Source organism: Trichomonas vaginalis, chromosome I (assembly GCF_026262505.1).
Source record: "Trichomonas vaginalis G3 chromosome I, whole genome shotgun sequence".
Lineage (NCBI taxonomy): Eukaryota > Parabasalia > Trichomonadida > Trichomonadidae > Trichomonas > Trichomonas vaginalis.
In genome coordinates, this window is record NC_067203.1 from 8,255,187 (window position 1) to 8,276,417 (window position 21,231).

At 30.8% G+C, this 21,231-nt stretch overlaps 10 protein-coding genes across 10 annotated transcripts, besides 3 other annotated features; 3 read left to right on the plus strand and 7 right to left on the minus strand.

Annotated features, from left to right (window-relative positions):
* Positions 1-132: part of a mobile genetic element that runs on past the window's edge.
* Positions 133-198: 66 nt separating this feature from the next.
* Positions 199-2,546, minus strand: TVAGG3_0951060 (histone-lysine N-methyltransferase protein; the record flags this gene model as incomplete). The annotated part of the gene is made up of 1 exon (XM_001581531.1): positions 249-2,537. One exon carries the CDS (start codon positions 2,535-2,537, stop codon positions 249-251), a length of 2,289 nt encoding a protein of 762 aa, XP_001581581.1.
* Positions 2,547-2,903: 357 nt separating this feature from the next.
* TVAGG3_0951070 (uncharacterized protein) lies at positions 2,904-3,477 on the minus strand (the record flags this gene model as incomplete). The annotated part of the gene is made up of 1 exon (XM_001581530.2): positions 2,999-3,475. One exon carries the CDS (start codon positions 3,473-3,475, stop codon positions 2,999-3,001), a length of 477 nt encoding a protein of 158 aa, XP_001581580.1.
* A 153-nt stretch (positions 3,478-3,630) lies between these two features.
* Positions 3,631-4,914, minus strand: TVAGG3_0951080 (mRNA 3'-end processing; the record flags this gene model as incomplete). Its single annotated transcript, XM_001581529.1, has 1 exon — positions 3,718-4,905. The coding sequence occupies one exon, from the start codon at positions 4,903-4,905 to the stop codon at positions 3,718-3,720; it is 1,188 nt and encodes a 395-aa protein (XP_001581579.1).
* Positions 4,915-5,742: 828 nt separating this feature from the next.
* Positions 5,743-6,819, plus strand: TVAGG3_0951090 (spectrin binding; the record flags this gene model as incomplete). Its single annotated transcript, XM_001581528.1, has 1 exon — positions 5,743-6,819. One exon carries the CDS (start codon positions 5,743-5,745, stop codon positions 6,817-6,819), a length of 1,077 nt encoding a protein of 358 aa, XP_001581578.1.
* A 228-nt stretch (positions 6,820-7,047) lies between these two features.
* TVAGG3_0951100 (ankyrin repeat-containing family) lies at positions 7,048-7,758 on the plus strand (the record flags this gene model as incomplete). The annotated part of the gene is made up of 1 exon (XM_001581527.1): positions 7,048-7,758. The coding sequence occupies one exon, from the start codon at positions 7,048-7,050 to the stop codon at positions 7,756-7,758; it is 711 nt and encodes a 236-aa protein (XP_001581577.1).
* A 620-nt stretch (positions 7,759-8,378) lies between these two features.
* On the minus strand, positions 8,379-8,873 carry TVAGG3_0951110 (glycosyl hydrolases family 16; the record flags this gene model as incomplete). Its single annotated transcript, XM_001581526.1, has 1 exon — positions 8,379-8,873. One exon carries the CDS (start codon positions 8,871-8,873, stop codon positions 8,379-8,381), a length of 495 nt encoding a protein of 164 aa, XP_001581576.1.
* Positions 8,874-9,325: 452 nt separating this feature from the next.
* Positions 9,326-10,009, minus strand: TVAGG3_0951120 (uncharacterized protein; the record flags this gene model as incomplete). Its single annotated transcript, XM_001581525.1, has 1 exon — positions 9,468-9,995. The coding sequence occupies one exon, from the start codon at positions 9,993-9,995 to the stop codon at positions 9,468-9,470; it is 528 nt and encodes a 175-aa protein (XP_001581575.1).
* A 59-nt stretch (positions 10,010-10,068) lies between these two features.
* Positions 10,069-10,587: a mobile genetic element.
* A 2,189-nt stretch (positions 10,588-12,776) lies between these two features.
* Positions 12,777-13,294: a mobile genetic element.
* Positions 13,295-13,411: 117 nt separating this feature from the next.
* TVAGG3_0951150 (protein tyrosine phosphatase protein) lies at positions 13,412-14,020 on the minus strand (the record flags this gene model as incomplete). Its single annotated transcript, XM_001581524.1, has 1 exon — positions 13,412-14,020. The coding sequence occupies one exon, from the start codon at positions 14,018-14,020 to the stop codon at positions 13,412-13,414; it is 609 nt and encodes a 202-aa protein (XP_001581574.1).
* Positions 14,021-14,149: 129 nt separating this feature from the next.
* On the plus strand, positions 14,150-17,446 carry TVAGG3_0951160 (armadillo (ARM) repeat-containing protein family; the record flags this gene model as incomplete). Its single annotated transcript, XM_001581523.1, has 1 exon — positions 14,150-17,446. One exon carries the CDS (start codon positions 14,150-14,152, stop codon positions 17,444-17,446), a length of 3,297 nt encoding a protein of 1,098 aa, XP_001581573.1.
* Positions 17,447-17,866: 420 nt separating this feature from the next.
* TVAGG3_0951170 (armadillo (ARM) repeat-containing protein family) lies at positions 17,867-19,166 on the minus strand (the record flags this gene model as incomplete). Its single annotated transcript, XM_001581522.1, has 1 exon — positions 17,869-19,134. One exon carries the CDS (start codon positions 19,132-19,134, stop codon positions 17,869-17,871), a length of 1,266 nt encoding a protein of 421 aa, XP_001581572.1.
* Positions 19,167-21,231: the final 2,065 nt, after the last annotated feature.

Here is a 21,231-nt window from a genome sequence, read left to right on the forward strand (position 1 = left end):
GTACTATATAATGATTTATATTTACTTTCTCTCGACCAAAAATATTAACTTTTGACCTTAGAACATTGGGATAGAAAGCTTGTGTGTCAAAAAAATTGAGAGAATGTCAGAAAGTAGTAAGTGCACCCTTAAGTTTTCTGATTATGTATTTTTTTTTAAAAAAGAACTAACTAACGATTATCATAATATCAATAATATCTCTTTATATAAATATATAAAATACAAATTGGCAAAAAAAATTTTTTTTGTTACAAATCTGGATTCTTCATGTCTTCCTGAGCCTCAAGCCATTCCAAGTATGCCTGGTGTTCTCTCTGCCTCCTGATCTCAGGATCCGCGCAGTAGTTGAGGTATCCAAGGCATTGTTTTGCGCCGCAATAACATCTTTCTCTTTTAGAGCGATCTTCGAACTCCATTTGGTAGTTGAAGGTGATTTCATCGTGTGGCTTGATGTTTCTGATGGCGTAGAAGGAGATTGTCTGAGTTTTTCCGACATTAATAATCTTTGATCTGCAATTTGGATGGCAACTGTGGTTGAGGAATCTGCTCTTGCCACCTCTCATTGTGGCATCGACAACGGTATCATTGTCGATTCTGAATAAGAACATATGCGGAAATCCGAGCTGTTCGTACTGCTTTTCTCTTAAATCAGCGATCCTTGACCTGATTAATTCGCCATTGTACTCGCAAATCAAAGAATCCGAGGAGATTGGCTCTAATGCGAATAATCCGTAGCCTTGGATCGTAGATTTCTCGAAATAGACCCTCTTTCCGTTGATACCTCTTCTCATCTGGTTATTGGCCGCTCCTCTTCTCTGCATCATGAGTTTCGGAGCTGGGAATTGCGTTTGTCTGATTTTCAGGCCACTATCGCGGGCAACGACCAGCGGTTGAAGTCTGGCTCTAGCGTATGCTCTCAAATATTCGCGCTTTCGACTTTCTTTAATTGGTCGGATGGCAGATAATCTGCTGCAAGGTCCAGAGAGGTCCGGCTGCTTTATTGACTCGATTGTCTTGAGTTTTTCTGTCATTTTCTCCTTGATTTTCTCTTGGAACTTGACAGGATTCTTTTTCATCGTAATAGCCTTTCTTTCCTTAGTAACTTTCTTGACTTTGCTAAGGATATCAAGTATTGTAGTGGCTGGACTTAACCTAAAGTTGATCGGTGTCCTCGACATAACGAAATTAAGAAGTTTTCCTGTTTTCGAAGGTCTCTTAACGATATTGCTAAGGTTAGGAGCAATCTTCTCATTGTAAAAACGAACACGGTTAAGCGTGTGTATGTAAACGTCGTCGATTAGCATCTGATTGCAGTCTTGCATGCATTCAACGATGAGTTTCTTACGAATGATGTTGAAAACCTCTTGTTTGAGCTTGACTGTATTGAAAATCTCGGTGACATATGTGTTAGGAAGGCCTGCGTTGCCTTCATTGAACGCGGAATAGAAATCTTTGAAAGAAGCAAGCGTTGTATGATAAGTAATGTAATTAGCACCTTCTTTGGTCCATTTCGTAAGCCCCAAATCGGTGAATGGCTGGAAGAAATTGGCAGCTTCGCTATCTTTATCGAAATTGTGGAGAACAAGGATCTTTGGAGGATCGAAAAATGTTTCTGCGTCTTTGATTCTTGTCGCGATCAAGCTGTTCACGTATTGTTCAGGCGCAATTTGGCATTCGTAGTGTCTAACGCGAACATTGAACTTTTTGTTCCTGATCATTCTTCCCCAGGCATGGCAAGTGATCGTATGTGTCTTAAATTGGACAAACAAAGCCGTGTAACTTAATCTGCTTATTCTTTCGATTGTTCCACTTTCTGAAAGAAAGTGATCAAGGAAAATTCCGAGGAGGAATCCTTTGGTGGTAATGAGGAGGAATGTAGAATATGGTGGTGCCCTTGAGATTTTCATATTTAGTTCTTGTTTCTTTGCAGGGACAGGAGCGATTAAGTCATCTGGTATGACCCTTGGCGAGTAACTACGATGAGGTGGATTTGGCGTATGATCTGAGCTTGTGTCGTATTCATCCCTCGGAAAACGTAATCCTTCGCGTTCGTCATGGAAGAAATGGCCACGACGTTCGATTATAACTGGTTTGCTAGATGATGTTCTGTTGTCTATGATCTGAACTGTTGTAGAAGGAGGAGTTGGAGCAGTTAAATTGTCTGATGAAGTACTTGTCGATGTATTATTGATAATAACAATAGGAGTTCTCTCTCTAAAGCTTCGTGAATCACGTAAATCATATGATTCTGAATGACGGTCGTATGCGCCAAAATCTCTTTCACTTCTACGATAATCTCGGTCATCATACCTACTGTAACCTCGTCCATGATCCCTTCTGTCTCGACTTGAATAGAAGTCTCTGTCTCTATCTCTTCTGGATGAGTAATAATCATCTCTAGAATCGTCTCTTCTGCGGTCAATCGGATATCTACCATGATCTTCACGTCTCGGAGGGGGAGGAGGTGGTGGAGGAGCCCTGAATTCTCTCCTATCTATGATCCTGTCGTCTTTTCCTGGATCTGGTGGATCTTTCATTAATTTTTTTTTTGGTAAAACAAGAAACGATTATTTATAGAAATTAATTGCTCTGAGCTTATCACACAAAGAATGCTTACAAAACAGGTGATCTATTTCATATGGTTAACGCCATCAGAGAACAATAGACTAATAACGAAATCATAATCTTTCGTTAGCTAGTAAATCATATCCTATGAGGTAGATCCTATAACCTATTTCTATTCATTACTGATGGTAGTTATGCTCGATTTTAATCAATAAATTGTGTTCATATAAGATTCATAAAAATTAGATATTGATTACATAAATCCCATATGGAATAGAGATTTTATTGAATGGTTTAGTTATAAATTCAAGAAATAAAAAATTGTATTTTAATAAACACGAGATTTCTTTTTTTATTAGAATTTATGTAATTTACAATAACAATACAGATCAATTTTAGAAGGAAAGACTTTTCAAAACAAAGAGATTATCTTTCATTTGAAAAGAGCGTCATGCTTCGGTGTAATTTCTAAATCCCATCTATCCATATCTAAAGAAGTCTTTTTAGCGCACATTAAGAGTGTTAATTCGATCCTTTGTATGAGATCATCTAAGCTGAAAAATTGTTCATCACTTCCGGAATATCCTGAAGGGATAAATGATGGTTGATAACCGTAAGTTTTTCCTTTTTGCTGTCTGTTTGGCTTTTTGAATCCTAATAACTCATTTACATCCTCTTCTATCCAATTTCCGCCGCATTTCGTATTTGCCATTTCTGTATAATATTTCTTATATGAATCTTTTAATTTTTTCCAGCTATCGATAAGTTTCTTCCTTTCATCGCGTGGAATTAAATGTGGAGGGCGAGAAGTCATAACACGAACATAGCAAGAGAATGGTGTTACGCGGCCGCACTCTTGGCCATCATAATCAGCAAGCTCTCCATCTTGTCCAAGTTCTTTTTTACTCATTTTAGAATTTTTGATATTACAAAAAGTGACAATTGTAAAATAGAAAATAATAATCAAAATTAAGATGTAAATACAAATAAGTTTTAAATCATAACATTAAAAATTCTGAAAATCAAGAAAAATTTTCAAAAAATAATTCAATAACAAAAAATAGAGCCAAATTTCAGTTAATTATATATCACATTATGTAATGAATATAATTACCTAATTATTTTTGTTGGCTTCAAAAAAATTATAATAAATTAAACTTCGTTGAATTCTATTGTTCCTGCGACCAAGTATGATTCTGGAGGAGGTACTTCTGAAGGGACAAGGATAGTAATTTCTTCTTTCATCTCATCAACAGAAATCAAACAGTAAAATCCAACAATATTCATCTTCCACACATCAGGGCGAGGTACTTGTGGTATAACTGCTAGTATTCTCTTGTTTAACATCTGCGTTATGCCAATTTTGTTCAAAACTTTCGGATCTGGGGAATCTGCACCGGAAGGAAGCATAATCTTTGAGATATAGTTAAGAGTACCAAGACTATAAGCTTCAAACTCGCTTCTTTGTATCGTTTTGGTGATTGGTTTCAATGGACATTCAGGAGTACCGTAAAAGTACTCGCGAATTGCTTTATTGACGAGCCTAGACTTTATAGTCTCGTTTATGTATAGAGCTCCAGGAAGAACTGGAAGTTTTTGTACAATAATATCAGATGTCTTTGGAGCAAGCTCTCCTAAAGCATCGTCACCAAGAGTAACGAAGTGAGTAGCACCAAACATGTTCATAACTTCTTGCAAAGACTCTCCCATGAATGGTTCTCTGATTGTAGGGTAATCTATAACGATACAGACGTCTTGTGGGTTCTCCAGTGCTTCTAACTTATGGAGGATGTTATCTCTGATTTGAAGCAATTGACCTTCGTATAAAGTTTTTCTTGATTGTTTGATATCACTATGTCCGAAGTATAATAATATAGGATCAATAAGCTGGAACCCATTATTATCGATAGGTCTATCGATATAGGCTAATCCAATGCAGCCATTTGTAGCAAATGGAGCTTGATAAGTATCAGCATTGACATAAAAGGTTTTCACGCCTTGGATAAATCTGGTATTGAGTATCCATCGTGCAAGCGTTGTTTTGCCAGATGATTTTGAACCGCCGATGATAATTACTTCCTTTTGTAATTGTCTTTCGATAATTTTAGGAATTTGACTCATTGCAGAATAATATGGTACTGCCGATTCGATAAGCATGACTTTTGAAGGAACAAAGGATGATAATGTAAAAGATTCATCGCGAAATGTTAATTCTGTTTCAAGAGGTATTTGCCAGCCAAAAAGCCAAACAACACCTTCAACAACTTTTAATTTTACAACATCTCCGAGTGACAAACGAAATCTAAGGTCATAGTTCGGATGAATGTCAACAATAGACATCGAATTTGTCACTTTTTATCTAATGATAAAAATGTTGTGTGTTTTGAAGAGATAAATCAGTTTTCATTCTGTATAAGCATATTAGATACATATACTAACTCACGTTGGTACGTTATGCTATATAAGTCACATTAAGCTTTCATTTAACAATTTTTATAATTAATTCAGTCATATAGATATCTTTAATAATAATAAATTATATCTTTTGATAAACAAGTTTCATTCTTTATATTTAAAGCAAGTGACGTTATTGAAGAAGCTCAGAGCAATCTTGAAGGATCTTCAACTCAAAATTCATCCTTGAAATATGAATATCCAAATGTTTTCGGATCAATAATAGCAATATTATTCAAAAAGAGAAAGAATATGATAATATTGAATGTAGATATTGACATGTTCAATATTTGTAAATTAATTTTTAATGAAAACTAATATAATGAGTGTCTAATATGGCATTTTGTGCATTGTATTCTAAAAGATTCAAGACAATTTGATAATCATTTTTGGTATTTTTTTCAGAAATGTGGAAGAAATTTTTCAATCGAGGAAGTTCACTCTTTGGTATTTTTTCATTTTTTGTTAAGGATTCGTCATGTCTTGTGGGTCTTTAGCAATGTATCAAGATTTCATAGGATTTTATGACAGACTTTTTCACATCAAATCGAACGAATCTGTTGAAGAAATGATTAATTTAATCTCTTCAATTTTAATTTTCATTAAAAAAATTCCGAAATTGTTTATCAAAATGATGATTTTTTTGATAGATCCGATATTTTTAACTTAAAACAAGAAAAAGCTTCCTCCTTCCCGAAAGAAGGTGAAATCAGTTATATGATTATGCATGACCAAATTGATTGTTTCGAAGAATATGTTTCCAATCATTCAATAACAGATTTATTAATGTTTTGCAGATTTGAATTCTCCCTATTGGAGCGATTATCATTACTTGAAACTTGTTGTTATTTTGGATCTGTTAACATTTTCTTTTTCCTCATTTCAAACGCCGAATGTGCAATTACAGAAAAATGTCTTAAAGCTTCTATTTTTGGAGGAAACATTGACATTATAAATGAATGCCTGAAGAAACAGCAAATAGATAAATATTGCGTGAATTCTAGTATTGTATCACACAACAATCAATTCTTTGAATATATTCTAGAAAATGTTATGTTTACCTCTAATTTTAAAGTTGAATCAACTTACTGTAGTGACGATGATTACTCTGATAATATTGTATATATAGATCATTTTGATTTTGAAGATTATTTTGATCATGAATGTATCATTGAATCACAAAATTTAAATGCAGTATTTCTTCTGTACATGAAAGATAAAAATTTAATTTTTCCATGGTGTGCTGCATTTCCTCAGTCACTTGATATCATCAAGAAGGAATCTATGAATAATTCTTATCTAGTTTTAGATTTACAATTTCTTCATTATGCAATAAATTATGGATGTATTGAAACTGTAAAGTTTGCATTTTCACAAAATGAAGGTAAAATCCCAGAATACATAAATCTTGATTCACTTCTGTTTTATGCAGTAGAAAAAAACAGTAAAGAAATTGCAGAATTTCTTCTTTCTCATGGTGCAGATAAAGATACTCACGATAATTTTGGATCAACTCCCCTTTATGTAGCATTAATTAATAATAGTTTCGAGACTGCCGAGATTCTTATCTCAAATGGTGAAAATATCAACATTTTGATATATTATTATGGGGAAACTACTCTCCATTATGCTTTAGACAAAAATGTCAAAAAATCGCTAAACTTATTGTTTAGCATGGTGCAGATATCAACATTCAAGATAAATTTGGGAAAACAGCTCTTCATTATGCAGCAGAAAAATGTAATGATAAAGAAATTTTGGAATTTATTATTTCACATGGTGCAGATATCAGCATTATAGATCAATATGGGAAAAAGGCTCTTCATTATGCAGCAGAAAAATGTAATGATAAAGAAATTTTGGAATTTCTTATTTCACGTGATGAAGATATCAACATGAAAGATGAATATAAAAGAATAGCATTTCATCATATCGTGCTCAACAATAATAAAGCATTGTTGGAATGTTTTATTTCTCATGTTGGAGATAATAATTCAAAAGATGATTATATAAGGGCTGCTTTTCATTATGGAATATCTATTGAAATTTCTCATTTCACAAGGTGCAGATATTAACGCAAGAGATAATTTTGGAAAAACTCTTCTTCATTATGCAGTAGATCATGATAATCAAGAAATGATGAAATTTTTAATTTTACATAATGCAGATGTCAATATAAAAGACAACGATGGAGTGGCACCTATTCATTATGCAGATAACAAAGAAACAATAGAATATCTTATTTTGCATGGTGCAGATATTATTTCTGTGAATAATGGGATGCCCACTCTTCATTGTGCAGCAAAAAATGGTAAAAAAGGATTTATAGAATATCTCATCCTGCATGGTGCAAATGTTAATGTAAAAGACGAAAATGGAAAAACTCCACTTCATTTTGCAGCAGAATTTGATCGTTTAGAAACAGCGAAGTTTCTAATTTCTTATGGTGCAGATATAAATGCAAAAGATAAATTTGGAAGATCAGCTTTGCACTATGCAGCAACTCTCTGTATTAATGGTTTAGCATATTATCTTATTTTGCTTGGTGCAAATATTAATGAAAAAGACGAAAATGGAAAACCTCCACTTCATTTTGCAGCAGAGTGTGATCGTAGGGAAGAAGTAGAGCTTCTATTTTCTTATGGTGCAGAAATAAATGCAAAAGATAAAGAAGCAAAAACTCCTCTTGATTATGCACTCCAAAGAAAAGGACATAATGTCATCAACTACCTTGAATAATTCGTAACATTCAAGAAATTGAACATTCAAAATCAAATGGTCATTAAAAGGAACAATAATTATCATGCTATTTGCAGCACTATGAAGGAGTAGGGTTGCTAATTTGTATGATCCAAAAAGATCATCCAAATTCGAGTTTTGGATTTTTTAATTTTTTTTTTTGAAAGAATTTAGCTTTTAAAACTGGTATAAATATTGAGCAAAGAAAATAAACAGAGATTCAATCGAGCAAAAATATGTTTGCAATTGCTCTTGATCGATCTCAGGTTAGAAAAAAAAAACATAATCAATTAGATCAAATCTGATTTTATAAGAATTACGAAAAAACGGGGCATGTTATTTATATGTATAAACTAGTTGCTTAAACTTTTTGATACACTCTGACATAATCGACTTCCATCGTTACGGGTAGAGTTGATTGATCTACGCCTTTCATGCCACCCCATTTTCCGCCCCATGCAAGATTGAGAATAATATAGAATGGTTTGTTGAAAGGCCAAGTATCTGGGTTGTTTTGCCCATCATTTTCATAGGACATGAGTAGTTCGCCGTCAACATAGAATTTCAGAGCATCAGCTGTCCATTCACAACCATAAACATGGAATTTAGTTTCTGCAGTTTTAATGTTTTTTTCTCATACTTATCTGAGTACGATTACAATGATTATGTGCCTGACAATGAATAGATGACACAACTTCGTTGGGACAAACACCTACCTCTTTCATAATGTCTATTTCTCCACATTTGGGCCATGGATTGGTTTTATAGTCATTGTTAGATGGCATCATCCAAAATGCTGGCCATGTGCCTTTACCTTTTGGAAGTTTTATTCGCGATTCGAAATATCCATATAGCCATCCTTGCTCACGATGGGCAGATACTCTGGCTGAATATACTTTATTGTTATCTTCAAAGGCTGTAACATGCAACATTCCGTCCTTAATCTCGGTAACCCGTTTGCCATTGTATTCTCCATTGACATAATTTTGCAGTTCTTTGTTTACCCATCCAGAGGGCGTGACTTTATGTTTCCAATCATTGGGATTCAGTTCAGAACCGCTTGAAAACTCATCATTCCAAACCAGCTGGTAGCCTTCAGGAACATACCCATTCATTATTGGTAAATGAAAAATGACAACATCTGACAATTTTTTTGATCTGACTAGCCTTTGTTTGCCTGAGACTCTCAGATCAAAAAAAAAAGTGATTTCAAACCATTCATTTCGAGCTCTGAAATTCATTTATTGCAATCCTTAAATTGTAGTATGACATGAATATGTTTGAGGGATTAAAGTAATTGTAACTCATATAAAAGATAATATTAAATACCTACTAATATATCTACTATAAAAGACTGGTAATCTGCTAATAGATAAAGAAATTTTAATTTAAAAACACCTATCAATATAACAATAATAGATGTTTAAGTAAATATGACCAAATTTCCATTACTTGAAAATTGAAGCTTAGAAGTTGCCATTCTGATGATCCTTGACAGGTTTCATACAAAACTTCTTATTTCTTAATGCATTTGACTGGAAAATTATGAAAGATTTTTTTGTTGATAGTTTAATATACATTAGACATAACATACATATTTATTTCGAAAATCAATAAGTAATTTGGCATTTTGGGTTTCTTATTATTTGATATTTTAATTTTTTGAAGTTGAGCAAATATAATATCACTCCTATACGTAACAAGCCAATCTAATTGTCGGAGGCATATTGATCATATTTCTCTTTGACGTTTTTGGTCCAATTTGATATCGAATTCAGTTTTTCTTGCTCATATTTGATTCTTTCTTCCAATTTAGCATTTTCAATTAGTAATTGGATCTTTTCAGCCTGTTGAGCCTCGTAATCACTATTTAATTGTTCAATTTGTCTTGTAAGTGCTTGTTGCTCTGTTAAGCATTGATCTAAAAATGTTGGTAGATGCTCACCATCTTGATATGCAGCATCAATTGTTTGAAGATTGGGGATGGCAGATTCTCCATTTTGTGGGGGAATAATTGCATACTGCTCTGGAATTTTGGATATCTGAACAACTGTTACACCTTCACCAAACTTTTCTGCAGCAGTCTCCTTTAACTCTTCGAGTTCTTCTTCAGTAAGATTCGAATAAGGAACACAAAAATAGGCAATATGACTCTCGTTTTTCGCATTTCCAACAGGGATGTTGGAGAGATTAAGCCCAAGATTTAAACCTAAAGAGGGAAGCTGAAATGATTTCATAAACAAGAATGACGATTATTTTCAACAGAATTTGATATATTTTACATTCCATGTTTTAGTACTGTCAATTTAAGGGAGGCTTCCGACCAGAAAGCTCTCTCAATTTTTTGTGATGTTTACACCAAAAGTGAGATTCGTTAAGCGTTTTTCTCGTTGAATATTGAGTTTCCCGGATTTTGAGTTATTCATAAAGCTCCTCTATATTATACCCTATCTACTGATATGATTATTTTTGAAAAATCTCTTAAATCGACCTGCACTGAATTTTTTAGGGAAAATTCGAAATTTTCTAGGCGTTTTCTGTAACGTTTTTTACGGAAAAAAATCAAAAAAAATAATTTTTTGAAGAATCATTTGGGTAGAATACTTATCGAAAATTATATTTATTATAATTTTGGTCGATAAAAATAAGCGGATTCAAAACTGGCAAAAACCCTTTCGGCAATTTGTGGACGATTCCGAACCCCCTCATTTTTGAAATTTAATAAGAAAAATAGAATCTTTATTAAATATAGATTTTAAAAAACTTGGCTATAAATTACGAAATTTTCTCACTTGGGCTAAAAAGTGACAATTTGGTCGGAAGCCACCCTTAAAAAAATATTAGTAGGAAACAAACTATTATGCTCTTATTTTCAATACAATAGATCCATTCGCGCTACACTAATCATGGATATCCATAATCCATTAATGAAGTATCGAATGTCAGTGGTTTGAGCTTCTTGTATTCATAGATTTATCCTTATATCATTAAATTAACTAATGCATTATATGATATTTATAAATTAGCAGATATTATAAAAAATTCCATATATTTCTTTGATAAATAAGCTAGATATAAGAGACATACTTTCGCATCAATTTTATTAATCACTGACTTATACTAATGGGGGCGAGCATCATAAGAAAATTTTTTCGAAAAATAGGGGGTGTTAGTATACTCAACCCCCTCATTAATTATCGTTTCTAGAGGAATAGGAACAGAGGCCTTTTTTCAGGTAACCTTTAAGAAGTTTCCGAAAGAGTTTATGCTCATATAACCTCATTTCCAGGTAAATAGGGGGCATTGTTCTACTAAAAGTTTAGTTGCATACTGGCCTTGTTTCCTAAGAAACTTAATCAAGAGGCTATCTCAATAAGCCTTGACTAACAGGAATAGGATTTACCATCACTCTTGTGGAATAAGTAATCAATATTACCGAAACATGCTTTTAGGTTCTTTAGCCTACCTTCTTTAATGCAGCATTATACTTTCTTCCGAGCATATTTATAAGTAACTTCGTTTATTTTATATACATTATCTTAAATAATACCCATACGCTTTTCAAATAAAACCATTACATACCGAATTTTTTATCCAATAGTATTGTTGCGTTGAGATAATACATTCAAAAATATGTGAAAATTAATAGTAGATGTCAAATTTATTAATTTTCTTGAATAATATTCTCTTTGCTCGAAAAATAATATATTAAATTGTTTATTTAATCAATATTTGCAATTATTTTCAGAGCCAAATAAACCAATATTGTTACTTTATGATTTTGCTTGTTTGATTTGAAATAGTTATTCTAATATTTGAAGGAAATCAAATTTCATGAAATATCTTGAAGTCTGGATTTGTCAATAAGATACATTTTGCATTAGTTTGATGTGAATTTAAATCTGAAATATGCCTTTCATAATAAAGTTTGTTTCATGAGATAAAAATTCAAGTATTACCATAAATATTACATATTGAAAGATGATTGTGGTCGAATTTGGTTTACTATGTGTAAGCTGAGAATGGCTTATCAGAATATTCAAAGAGTGTTTTGAATTGTATTTGGAGAATAACCAGACAAAAGATAAGATTCAATTGCGAATTTAAGAAGCTATAAGTATTTTCAAATATATAAAACTAATGTGAGCACTAGCCTAGTGGATTTTAAAGAAGGATAAGAATTATTATGCAAAAAATATGTAGCAATGTAGTTGTGATGCAAAAATTGAAAATCCATCTTGGAAGATAGTGTGCTATTAATAAAAGGAAATTAAAAAGAAGTAAAAAATTAAAATTTAGGAAAAAATATAAAAATGTAGCATTCTACGGAAAAATATGATTTCATATATACATAGAGGTATGAGACTTGATTCCTGGACGAAAATCATGATGGTTGCATAAATTTGTTCAAAATATAGAAAAAGAATGATATTTTTTGTGAATATAAGTAATTATATCTTGGAAGATTTTATATAGATGTATCATGAATGAAAGTTTTCGTTGAATCTGAATAATATTTTCAAAAAAAAAAGTCGACTTTTGGGTTTTAAATGTAATTATGAGTAAATCATCTATTGGATGGAGGTATGAGATACGCGTGGTGTACTGTGATATAAAAAGATTCGTTGAACAACCAAACAAGTAGTGATGAGCTTGCGTCTATCGGTTATTGCTTTAAGATTACGGTAGTTCAGTATTGCATATTCCTTTATCCTATTCCTGTTAGTCAAGGCTTATTGAGATAGCCTCTTGATTAAGTTTCTTAGGAAACAAGGCCAGTATGCAACTAAACTTTTAGTAGAACAATGCCCCCTATTTACCTGGAAATGAGGTTATATGAGCATAAACTCTTTCGGAAACTTCTTAAAGGTTACCTGAAAAAAGGCCTCTGTTCCTATTCCTCTAGAAACGATAATTAATGAGGGGGTTGAGTATACTAACACCCCCTATTTTTCGAAAAAATTTTCTTATGATGCTCGCCCCCAATACATATAAATCACAACAGAAACTAATTTTAAGGGCGGCTTCCGACCAAATTGTCACTTTTTAGCCCAAGTGAGAAAATTTCGTAATTTATAGCCAAGTTTTTTAAAATCTATATTTAATAAAGATTCTATTTTTCTTATTAAATTTCAAAAATGAGGGGGTTCGGAATCGTCCACAAATTGCCGAAAGGGTTTTTGCCAGTTTTGAATCCGCTTATTTTTATCGACCAAAATTATAATAAATATAATTTTCGATAAGTATTCTACCCAAATGATTCTTCAAAAAATTATTTTTCGGATTTTATTCCGTAAAAAACGTTACAGAAAACGCCTAGAAAATTTCGAATTTTCCCTAAAAAATTCAGTGCAGGTCGATTTAAGAGATTTTTCAAAAATAATCATATCAGTAGATAGGGTATAATATAGAGGAGCTTTATGAATAACTCAAAATCCGGGAAACTCAATATTCAACGAGAAAAACGCTTAACGAATCTCACTTTTGGTGTAAACATCACAAAAAATTGAGAGAGCTTTCTGGTCGGAAGCCTCCCTTAAAGGCAAATTATGTAATATTTCATAACAACTTCAAGAATTATGTTATTTCTCATGATAAATATATGAGTTATTGAAAATAGTGATTTGTATAAAAAAAGAAATAAAATACAATTTTAAAAGAAAGTAGAGCCTGAAAGTTTTTGAGGCATTTGCGGTAACTTGAAACTAATTCTTTTCTGAGGCACTTGCGGAGGCTCTTCTGGTGCTTTTTGCACAGTATTTATTAACTTGAAAGGTAATTGATCGACTTTCTCTGGTATTTCTACTAATTCTGTATCAAACAACTCTATAAATTGCTCATGTTGAGGGCTAGATTTTGCATTTGTAAATCTACGAAATTCATCAAAAATGGCAGATAAACTCCATTTTTGAAGACGTCTAAGGCAGCCAATAACAGTTCCAGTTCTATGTCTTCCTAAATTACACATAACAATAATAGGATAAGCATTAGGATTTAGTAATGAATGAAGTGCATCTAAAACTAATTGTTCTGAAACCCTTTGGGCGAAGCCAGTTGTTTCTGCACCAGATATTTGCTTTAATTCTATATTATGTTCCTTTAAAAATTCGAGAAATAGTACTGAGGGAGCATCTAATGATAAATAAATGACTGTTTTGAGATGTAGAGTCTGTAGAAATGGAAAATTCATGTCACTTGGTACAGCAGACCGATATAAATCAGGTTCAACATAACCAAAGTTTGGTGGAGGTATAAAACTCATTTTTTTTGTAAAGCTTTCAAATTTTTCATTACAAATTGGTAACATGTCAAATATCAATACATCTGAAATTAGCTGATCCTAATGTATTGATTACATGAATTTTAGTCAAAAAAAGTCTTCAATTTAGTGATGAATTCGATGACTGTTGAAACATGGGCTAAAATATGCCAAGATTTTACAGAAAACAGTGAAACTGGAGCTGCGAGTATCCAACAGTTCATAGAAGATAAGAATTTCTATAAGTTTTCATATGATTTATTAACAAAAGAATTGGAAGAACATCAGTTAGTTATTTTATTACAAGCCATTCAAGCCAAGATACAAAAAGGATGGGATCCAAATGATGCTGCATCGAAAACATTCAAAAACAACTTTTTCAATTTTTGTATAAATAATTTAAACCAAACAACAGACATTTTATCACTTACATCTGATATACTAGGGAATATAGCCCTAATAGAATGGCCAAATACATGGAACGACTTCATTTCGAAACTTAGAGATTTTGAAATTTCTCCAGATGAAGTTCATCGTATTAGATTTGCCATGTACGAACTTAAAACACTTTCTATTGCACTTTATAATCGTTCTCATGACGAAAACTACAGAAATTTTATTACTATTCAACAAATTGCCGAAATAAACGCCAACAGTAAGATATATGAAGATTACCTTATATTCATACTTAGACAGCAACTTAATGAAGACACATTTGAAATTTTCGTTGAAACTTTCGATTTTATTTCAAAAATTTGCAAAATTACAGATATTCCAATTGATATCGACTCTCTTACAGACTATCTCAGTCAGAACTATCAATATTTACTTGGTCCTCTCACCAGATGCTTATTATCTTTGTTAATTTACAATACAAATCCAAGTTCAAAAGATATAGAGCTATTTCATTCGATTTGCCAGTATTTACCAGATAACAACAGTGAACCACAAGATCTTCTTCAAGACAGAAACTTTTATGAGATATATACAAATTTAATTCCACTTTTTTTCTCAAGAATCACTGATTTTCAGACCTCCTTTTATGATTTCAAAGCAACATTAACATTTGTTATCCAGAAGATGTCTACTTTGTTTTCCTTCGTTTCTCAAGCCTTTTTAGAAGACAATTCTTTACAAGAAATTTATTTAGTTTTTCTGAAATTCTTTGACAGATTAATAATGAATGTAATTATTAAATTAGGCAATACAGAGAAACCCACTATCTATGAGATCATTCATGATTTAATTCCAAGTCTCATTGACTCTGTTTCTCATGGAGTTTCTTCTCCTTTTAGCATTGACGAAGAAAAAAACATTTCTTTCGCATCAGATGACAAAAATTCTTTGTTTTGTCAACACGAGAATATTATTAGTAATTTGTTTAGATTGGCTGATGAACTTGTTGTTGATTTCGTTAGACATTTGTATGTAGAAATAACAGAAGGGGAAAAATCTCCGGAAGAAAACATCAAAACTTTGATTTCTTTAATTTCTATTTGTTCAATTTTAGGAAAAAATGACAAGGCAAATTTATTAAAATCTGTGAATCAAATTATAGATAATACTATGGATTTATTCCTTTCTCTTTTAGATAGTGAAGATCCTCAGATTTGTGCTTTAAGTGGTTTTTACTTCTCCCAAATTTTTGACCGTTTAAGAGATGCACATTACAGGCATTTATTACGTGGCATAATTTTTAAATTTTTTGAATGGTTCAACAGAGAAGATGAAATATTAAATGCTGTTGCAGCGGAATGCCTTAATAAGATTTGTTATTTCCTGCCATATGTGAAATCAATATCAACTACTTATCCGATATTTGCTAATACTATTAAAATTGAAGAAAAGCCTGATGAACCAATCCCTCCAATTCTTCCTGATTTACCTGAAAAATTTTTCGAAATTTGGGATAAAAATTTACAAAATTGTCACTTTTCTTTAGTCAAATTTGCATGTTCTATTTATTTGATGATGACATCTCAAGTAAGCTCAAATAGATCTTATGGTGTTGAAATGGACACTCCAGAATATTATGAAGAAATAAAACAAACAAAAGAAAATTTGTTTGGAAGAATTTATTCAAATATTCAAACAAATATAATTGATTCTTTTAACCAATTAAATTACGAGAATCCAGAAACAATGCAGTCTTTCATTCATGCATGCGATATATTCCTTTGTTATGAAGTTCTTGTTAATCCAAAATCAGAAGTTGAAGACATAAGAGAAGATGACAGCAAAATGATTCAAATTTTGAAACAAACTTTTGAAAAATATGATGATAGATTTCCAATTGATACTCTTAACCCATTGGTTAAATATTTGTTTGAATTCATTATTCCTTCTATTTCTACTTTGTTCCAAACTTTTTCTTCGTATTTACAACAAGAACAAAAAGATGAAAATATGGTGTCACTTTTTAAGAAAATGATTGAAAAAAGTATCAGAGTTTTAGACCTGATTTTGAAGACATTCGAACCAAGAACTACAATGGAACATCTTGGAAATGATTTCCTGCCAAATATATTCAACATTTTCGCAGAAGTTAATCCACAATGTTTTGTTCCTTTTGTTTTTACTTTTCTAAGAAATATTGTTTATTACGCGAAATACACAAACCAAGAAATATGGAATGTTAATGAAAATAGTGAATCCATGTATTTCAATATCATTAACTTCGCAATTACTCAAAATGTGGATATTTCTTGCCGTCCGGAAATTATTTATTTCTTGAGATTTGTTGTTAATTATAATAATCACATTGGAGAAATTATTAATATTCATCCTGAGTTGTTTAAGAACATGGTGGAGTATGCTTTCCATTTCATGGAAAGTGAGGATGTTCAAACATCAATTGCCGCTCATAAATTGTTATTCATGATCTTACTATCTATTTGTAATTACGGAGCTAATGATAGAGAAAAAGTTTTCCGAGAAGCAATGGATCCTGAGGATGAAAACTCAATATATTTTGTACACCATTGGTTCCTTGAAATAATGAGAATATCAATAACAGGACAGGCAAGATTCATTTATGACTATTACTACAAGATAATCAGCATTGGTAATTTCCAAGCTGAATTGAAGAATTATCAAGATTTCTTTGTTAGAGTTTTGACTGAAAAACATATAATACCTGATTTTGAGGTTCCTGAATTAGTTGATAGGCTTCTTTCTAGTTCCATTACACAGAGTACTGTCGCTGATTTCATCGTGCGCTTCTCAGGATTGAACAGACATGACCCTGAATTTGATAAAAATAATATACAATTAATGAGTTCTCTAAAGGTTTCTGCTGATTTTGTTCAGGAAAAAAAGATTCCAAAATATACAAATGAAAATACAGAACAACAAGCAGAACCAGAACAGGACCAACAGCAAAACAATGAAGCAAATGATGATTCACAATTTCCATTTTTCCTTGAATAATATTTTTTATTAACTTTTATAAATAAATATAGATTTTTATACATTTTTCTAAATTGGTAATTATTATACGAGTGTCTCATTAATATTCATAGGTAACAGGTTTTCAACGAGTATGAATATTCATTATAAATCCGGAATCATACACGTCAATCTTGAGCAGTAGATAATTTTTTCAATGAATATGCTGGCTTGTCCTTTAAAATGACATATAAAAAAGATAGTATTGAGATTTATATAAAAAAAGTATAAAATAATACCCATCAATTCAAATTTTTTTGGGTCCCTTTTTCAATGAAATCGTAATGCCCAAAACAATTTGAAGTTATTGGTATTCCAATATATTTACATTTAAAAAAATAAATATTCTGAAAACATATCTTTTATTCTCATATAAAATTACTTAACAAAATTAAAGTTCAACATCAAGCTTGAAGAATAGTCATTAGTTTCTGATATTCGCCTTGAGAATTTGGTGAATGCTTTACAAATTCATCAATATATGTTTCATTTTCCCAAATTCTATTTTGAAAATCATCCAAATTAATATCACATTCAATAGTACCTCTTCTTATATTAAAGGCAAAATTAACAAGAATTTTTAAGATTTCATCGGATCTACGTGAATTTGTCGCCAACATTTCAATCAAAGTATCAATAATATCTTCAGTAATCCTGCAGCTTTTAGGATCTACACATGTCATCAGATCAATTGACATATTCTGGACCTTTCCGTTACCGAAATTGAACAAATCATTTAATTTATTAATGATGATGTCACAGCATTCTTCATCATTCTCCCAAACTGCAGAATTTGCAATAAGTATTCCAATAGTTTTTATAAGAATTGATGAAACTTGGCTATCCAAGAATCCCAAAATTGAATTTTTAATTGTTTCAATTTTCAAAGTTAATGTTTGCGCAACTTTTAATCCTGCATCAATAAATACTGGATCATTTGATTGTAAGTATTCTTCCATAAATGCATAAACTTGGACATTATTTTCTGAAACTTTTGGAAGATATGCAATGGCTGCCAACGAATATGAAAGTTGTTCATGGACGAAATCGTCAATAATATCATGGTGTTCAATGATGTAGCCCAAAAGATAGTTTTCTAAGATCTCTGCTGCTTGCTCCGAAATGAGGCTGAGTTTTTCAACAATAAAACAAATAACTGATGGATAAAATTTATCTACATTTTTTGCAAGGTAATCTGCGATATATCCATTTCCAAGTTTATTAGTTGTATAATTCATAATGTACTTCAAGAGAGTTATAGCATTTTGCATTTCATTGTTATTATGTGGATTAGCAATGATTTCAAGTAAAATCATGATATTTTCAACACTTGTAATTTTATTTTCGTAATTGAATGAAGAAAGCAATCCACTGGCTCCATGCGATAAGATATAAATTGTAAGATCTCTGATTTGCGGTTCTGAGTCCAATAATTCCTTATCTTTTAAAAATGTGAACAATAATTCTGTTTGATTAGCAGAAAAACATGAATCCGTGTAGAAGTCCCAGTAATCTTTGACAATATCAATGATCTCGCTCAAATTCTTCAAGATAATTTGAGGATCTTTTCTGTTTAAAGAAATATCATTATAAAGATTAGAAATCTTTACTCTACGTCGATGACCTTGAATAAAGTAATTGTATTCATTCGAATCAAATTGTTCTTGCATTGATTAAAAAAATGAAATAACAATTAAAAATTTTCCATAAAAATTATAGAATCAATTTGAATGAAAAATAATCGTTTGAAAATTTTCCATATAAACTTTTTAGATCTATCTTTATATAATTTAAAAATCATAAGATTTATTATTCGGAATTTTTTTGAGTACTTGTAAATCTTTCGTAAATACAAGCACTGAAACTGATGACATGATTATATATGATAATAATCATGAAAATTGTTTGCCAATGAACCGCTTATGGTAAATTTCCTAACAAAAGTTTGAATGTGATATAGCTGGAGAATTTTTTCCTATCTGATACGTCACTTTTGTGCCGTTGCTATAATAATGGAGTCAAGAAGTTTTTGAAATCACGGCTGTGATAAATGCGAATTTACAGAATAACATTAATGCAAATGAATCAGATTTTAAAGATTTTAAGAATATGATATGAGAAAGATTGCAATTGATAGTGCACGATTTAATGAAAAAGTATATTTTGGTAATACAAATATTTGTTGTTTGTAATTTCGTTATTAATGTTATTAGATCCAACAATCCAAAATCAGAGAATAATTTCAATTTGGCAAAATTTGTATCTAAAAATCAATCATAGTCATATTTATAACTTATTTTGTGCTTAAATTTTATATAGATAAAGTATTTAACCTTGAATTAAGTATTGATTTAATGAATATTTTCTTGAATGGTATATGTGAAAGTAATCTATAGCAACTTCCATAAGTCTAAAATTTGTTTATTGGGGGAAATTATGGAGAGCATTCTTGGACTTTGCTAGAATAAATATCAGAAATTTTCTCAGTAAATCTTGAAAGAAAAATATGAGTTTCCACTTTATATTTGATGATTTTAAACCATCAAACCAAATTAGAGAGTAATAAACTTTAAATTTCTTTATGCAATAAAGCAGACACTTATGTTGTGTCACGAAAAGACAAATTTTTGACGCGTGTGGATGAAGTGTGTAAACTCCTCTCACTTTCTCTCAATTTTCCAATCTATTAGTTGCACCATGTTCAACTAAGAATTCAATAATTTCTGTTAAATTCATTTTGATTGCAATACTAAGAGGGCATTCATGGATATTGAAAGAATTGTATAAAACAATGATAAATATGAAAAGAAATAGAATTGTATAAAGCAATGATAAATATGAAAAGAAGAAGAAAAAAATAAAACAATAATAAATATGAAAAGAAAGAAAATGTTATAAAACAATGATTAATATGAAAAGAAAGATAATGGGATAAAACAATAATAAATATGAAAAGAAAGAGAATTCTATAAAACAATGAGAAATATGAAAAGAAATAGAATTATATAAAACAATGAGAAATATGAAAAGAAATAGAATTATATAAAACAATGAGAAATATGAAAAGAAATAGAATTATATAAAACAATAATAAATATGAAAAGAAATAGAATTATATAAAGGAATGATAAATATGAAAAGAAGAAGAAAAAATAACACAATAATAAATATGAAAAGAAAGAAAATGTTATAAAACAATAATGAATATGAAAAGAAGAAGAAAAAAATAAAGCAATGATAAATATCAAAAGAAAGAGAATTAAGGTCTCATTAACATTAGCACCATGTTCTACAAAGAATTTGACAATTTCTGCTGAATTTGTTTTGATTGCAATACTAAGAGGGGAATCATGAATATTGAGAGAATTAGATAAAAAATGAAAAACATGAAAAGAAAAAGAATTTCATCAAACAATGATATATATGAAAAGAAAGAGGATTCTATAAAACTATGATAATTATGAAGAGAAAGAGAATATAATAAAACAATGATTAATATGAAAAGAATGTGAATGTAATAAAACAATGATAAATATTAAATGAAAGAGAATTGTATAAAACATCAATAAATATGAAAAGAAAAAGAATGCTACAAATCAATGATAAATATTAAAAGACAGAGAATTTCATAAAACAATGATTATTATAAAAAGAAAAAGAATGCCACTAAACAATGAAAAATATGAAAAGAAGAAGAATGTGATAAAGCAATGATAAATATGAAAAGAAAAAGAAATAAAAGTTTATTAATATTTTCACCATTAGAA